Consider the following 4,677-nt stretch of genomic DNA (forward strand, 5'->3'; position numbering starts at 1 on the left):
AGCTGCTGCTGGCTGGAGGGGACTGGCGGAGGGTGTGTGTGTGTGTGCGCGTGTGTGGTGTGTGTGTGTGTGTGTGTGTGCGCGGCTCCCTCTGCCTCACACGAGAGCACTCCGATGTAGCTGCTCTCGGTTTTTGGGGGGCGAGCCCATCTTCCCCCGCCTGCCTCCTTCGGGGGGAGCAGCACCCGCCGGGCCAGGGGGACAGAGAGAGAGAGAGAGAAGCGTGTGGAGAAGAATCTATTTTTTTTATATTTTTTTTTTTTTTATCCCTCCCCCTTTTCCTTTTCGCCGGATGAAAATGTTGAGTCCTGCGAACGGCGAGCAGCTTCACCTCGTGAACTATGTGGAGGATTACCTGGACTCCATCGAGTCGATGCCCTTCGATCTGCAGAGAAATGTCTCCTTGATGAGGGAAATTGACGCCAAATATCAAGGTAAGTGCTCGCTCGGTGCGTGTGTGCCGTGTGGGGCCGGGGGGAGGGTGTCTTTCTTCTCTCCGGAGCCGAGGCTCGGCTCCCTTCGCCCCCCTGCACCCCGCGGGGATGGTAGCTTTATTTTGGGGAGCCGAGAGCAGGGGGAGAGCCGGACGAGGAGAGCCGAGGAGGGAGAGGGGCTGATCTGCAGCGTTAGCTCTTGTCATGGGGCGGAACAAAAGGTCTCCGGCTTCTCTTATTAAGCAAGGACTCTGCTTTTCTGTGTAAATTGCCGGCCGAGAAGGCGGGGGCAGGGAAGCGGGGTGTGCGGTGCACAAAGGGGGGCCCCCCCCGGCCGGGGGGCCGCGATGGAAGGGCTTTGGGGGTACGGCAGAAAGTGCTGTGCGGACGGAGAGATTACAGCACAACATTTAGGAATGTACAGTATTCATTATGGCTGTAGTAGGGGAGAGAGGCAGCTAGTGAGGGAGGGAGGGGAGGGGAGAGGAGGGGAGGGGGGCAGGGAGCGCTTTCCGCGCTCCCTCCCCGGTGGGTTTCGCTTCACCCCCTGAAGCAGGGGGCGGGGGGGGGGGGGGAGCCGGGGCTGCCGTGTGTGTGTGTGTGCGTGGTGTGTGTGTACGCGGGGGGGGGCGCGATACGACCGGCCGTACGGATGTGCCCAGCGCCCAGCTGCTTCCCTGCCGGGCCGAGGGAAGGGGCAGGGGCAGGGCCGGCCGGCGCGGGGCCCGGGGCAGCTTTGTCGCTCGCCGCTGTCCGCTGGGGAAGGCGAGGGGGAAGGGGGAGGGGAGGGCTCTCCCCAGCGCCGCTGACAGCCGGGCGGGGAGGGGACGACCGGAGCCCCCTTCCCTCCCTCGGCGTCCGCGGCTCCCTCCGGGGGAGAAAAAAGGGGCCGGGGGAAAACTTCCGCGGGCGGGGAGCGGCGATGGCGGGGCAGGGCGGGCTGAGGCACGCCGCCTCTCCCGCGTTCCGACACCGCGCGGCCAGCGGGCGCCTCCGCGCTGTGCGGGGGCGTCGGCGCGGCTCTTATAACCGCCCCTCGTTAGCATAGCGCCGCTCGCCCCGCCCCCCGGCGGCTCCGATAGGACGGCGCGCTCCCCGGGGGGCGGGGGCGGCCCGCCTCCTCTCGCCGATTGGCCCGGAGGGCGGGCCGTTCCGCCCGGCGCCCCGCCCCCCCGTGACGTTTCGAGAAGCAACTTTTCGGTGGCGTTGATTTGAATATCTCGGCCTGCCCCGGCCGCCGGGCGCTGATTGGCTGCGGCGCCGGCAGCGGGCGGGCCAACCTTGGCCTCCCCTTTTTCACTCTCCCGGCTCCCATTGGACGGCCCGAGGGGGCGGGCTCTGCCCGCCGCCGCCTCTGATAGGCGCGACGCCGCACGGGGCCCCGCCCCCTCCCCGCGCCCCTCCTCCCCCGCCTCGGCCGTTGCGCTGCCAACCGGGGGCCCGCCGCCGGCTTCCGGCCGGAGAACAATAGCCGCTTCGTCACTTCCGGGGCGCGGCCGGTTGCTAGGCCGGGCCTGGCGGCGCGGCGCTTCCGGGGCGCGGGGCGGGCCGTTGGGAGCCCGGTTAATAAAGCTCTCTCCCGGTTAATAAATAGTTAATAAACCAATTAATACAGCTCCTGTCGTTACTGGGGGCGGGCGGGGCGGGCTGGGGGGCTGCAGGCGGCCTCCCCCTGGCCGATACCGCGTCCCGAACTAAGCCCCGAGATAGCAGTGGCTGCGTGTCCGAGGGGGTGAGGGATGAGGGAGATATTTATGGGGAAAAACCTTAATTTCGCGTGTTCTCGAGGGTTAACGTGGACATGCGGAGTGTGCTGCGTGTTGAGTCAAGTATCATCAAGTATCGCAGCAAAACTCGAAAACTTCCGCTTAAAATAGGTTCATAAAAGTCTTCTTGAAACTTTAAGCACTTGTGGAATGTTCTTCCTTTTAAACTCCTGAAACGATCCTTCAGGTGTAACGCAAGGTCTAACAGACTTTCAGTGTTAGCATTTTAAATCAACAAGGAGTTATCCGTTCCTGTGGTCATAGATCATCTTTAATGTTACTCCTTAATTTTTTTTCTCCTTCCTTGCAGTAAATATTTAATGAAAAATTACATAAAAAGTAAGTAACAGGTATTTTACAGAACCTACAGGGAGAAAATAATCCCCACGGCTCCAATACTGTAATGGTAATTCTGTACTCACAAGGAATTAGTTGGCCTTGTTTTCAGCAGCCACGCAGCAGTATCGGGTGAAACTCGCCGTGACTTAGGGTCTAGCCCTGTGTGTTCAGAGTTCTTCTGCATCAGCTGTCAGGCATGATAGCGATTATTAAGTAATTTGTTGTCTGATTCCTGCACTGATTTGTGCTTTTTTCTCTTCTCCCACTCTCTTTCTCCCACTCTCCGTCATTCACCACAAGCATTAACCTTATTGTACAGAAAATGTCCTAGTAAACAATCCATTAATTCCCCCTCTAATTCTACAGTTGATGCTGTAACTTGTGGTGGTCTGTGTATTTTCTGTCCTTTTAATTACCGATAAAGGGAAGAGCTGTCACCGTGCATGAGATTATATTTAGTCTCTTTTTTTTTTTTCCTAAATCAGCACTTGCATTCTGTTCCTCAGGGACCTACTGGGACAAAAATATTCCACTGGAGTCATGAGCCACTTGTCAGATTTCAGCTTCAGGGAGTCTGCCTTTGATCAACTTCGTGCATTACAAAAAGGTGTTGCTGCGTGGAAGGAAAAATGCAGGAAGGCTTTTCTTCACCGTTCCCTCTGTCTGAAATACTTACAGTTTTTACTTCTTCCTTGCAGAGATTCTGAAGGACCTGGATGATTACTATGAAAATTTAAACGAGAGACAGATGCCGTGCAGAAGAGAAGAATGTTGCATTGCATACAGAGAGCGCTGATTCGGAGTCAGGAGCTGGGTGACGAGAAGATCCAAATCGTCAGTCAGATGGTAGAGCTTGTTGAGAACAGAACCCGGCAAGTGGACAGCCACGTGGAACTGTTTGAGGACGTGCCAAGAGACTAACGACACCACTGGGAACAGCGGGAAAGCCAGCCAAGATAAGTCAAAGAACGAGACAATCGCCCAGGCTGAGAAGCCCAACAATAAGAGATCAAGGCGGCAAAGGAATAACGAGAATCGAGAAAATGCTTCAAATAATCATGATCACGATGACATCACCTCAGGAACTCCAAAGGAGAAGAAAGCAAAAACATCCAAGAAGAAGAAACGATCCAAGGCTAAGGCAGAGAGGGAAGCTTCTCCTCCAGACCTTCCTATTGATCCCAATGAGCCAACATACTGCTTATGCAACCAAGTCTCCTATGGAGAAATGATAGGATGCGATAATGACGAGTGCCCCATCGAGTGGTTTCACTTTTCCTGTGTGGGACTCAATCATAAACCAAAGGGCAAATGGTACTGCCCCAAATGTCGAGGAGAAAATGAGAAAACTATGGACAAGGCATTGGAGAAGTCAAAAAAAGAAAGGGCCTACAACAGGTAGTTTGTAGACTTTTCACGGCAAAGAAAAACAAAACCACCAAACCAGTGTATTTATTGTCAGTGTCACCTTTGTTGAGGTGAAAGGATTGTAAAATGTATATTTTTAAAGGAGGTTTAAAACTGAACCATTCCTGTTATAGGGACGGCAATAAGAGCAATTTTTGTTTTTCATTTGGTAAGCTGTAACAAGAATGTGGTCTGTGGACCAATGTATTCCAAAAGTAAAGTTATAAGAGTATAAACCGAATATTCAGGTGGGTCTTAAAACAGAAATTAATACTTCTTTTTTTTTCCTCCCAGTGCTGGTAGCACTCTACCCATTAAAATTTTGATGACAAATATTTCCGAAATGTAATTTCTTTTTCTTTAATGAAGAATGTTATTTACATTTGAACGGAATTGTTAAATAGCTTAGCCATCTGGTTGTATCTGAATAAAGCTGCAGTACATCACAAATGTAACTTCTTTCGGTGATAAGCAGAGCGAGATCAAACAAAAGGAGGGGTAAAAATTTGGTTCCTGCTACAAAGTGTCAGTGTAACAGTTCAATAGCAAATGTTTAAATAGGCTTAGAGGATTATTTTAAAAGAAAAGAAAAAGTTAATGGTTAAATTTTACACAACAAATATTTTATATGCTGGCCAAGTACCACAAGGGCCGTTTTAAAATAATTGAATATGTTTTATATTTAACCAGGAAGTGGTTTAGTAACGAGACTTAACATAAATGAAGCTTTA

General features: G+C 52.7%; 1 protein-coding gene across 1 annotated transcript; it reads left to right on the forward strand.

Moving 5' to 3' along the window:
- The first annotated feature begins 15 nt into the window (after window positions 1–15).
- On the forward strand, window positions 16–4,432 carry LOC118257480 (inhibitor of growth protein 1). The gene is given in 4 exon segments (XM_035565541.2): window positions 16–434; window positions 3,238–3,267; window positions 3,270–3,442; window positions 3,444–4,432. Coding segments are annotated over 4 exon segments (843 nt in total). The 5' UTR covers window positions 16–292; the 3' UTR covers window positions 3,942–4,432.
- The last annotated feature ends 245 nt before the right edge of the window (window positions 4,433–4,677 follow it).

Source organism: Cygnus atratus, unplaced genomic scaffold, assembly GCF_013377495.2.
Source record: "Cygnus atratus isolate AKBS03 ecotype Queensland, Australia unplaced genomic scaffold, CAtr_DNAZoo_HiC_assembly HiC_scaffold_102, whole genome shotgun sequence".
Lineage (NCBI taxonomy): Eukaryota > Metazoa > Chordata > Aves > Anseriformes > Anatidae > Cygnus > Cygnus atratus.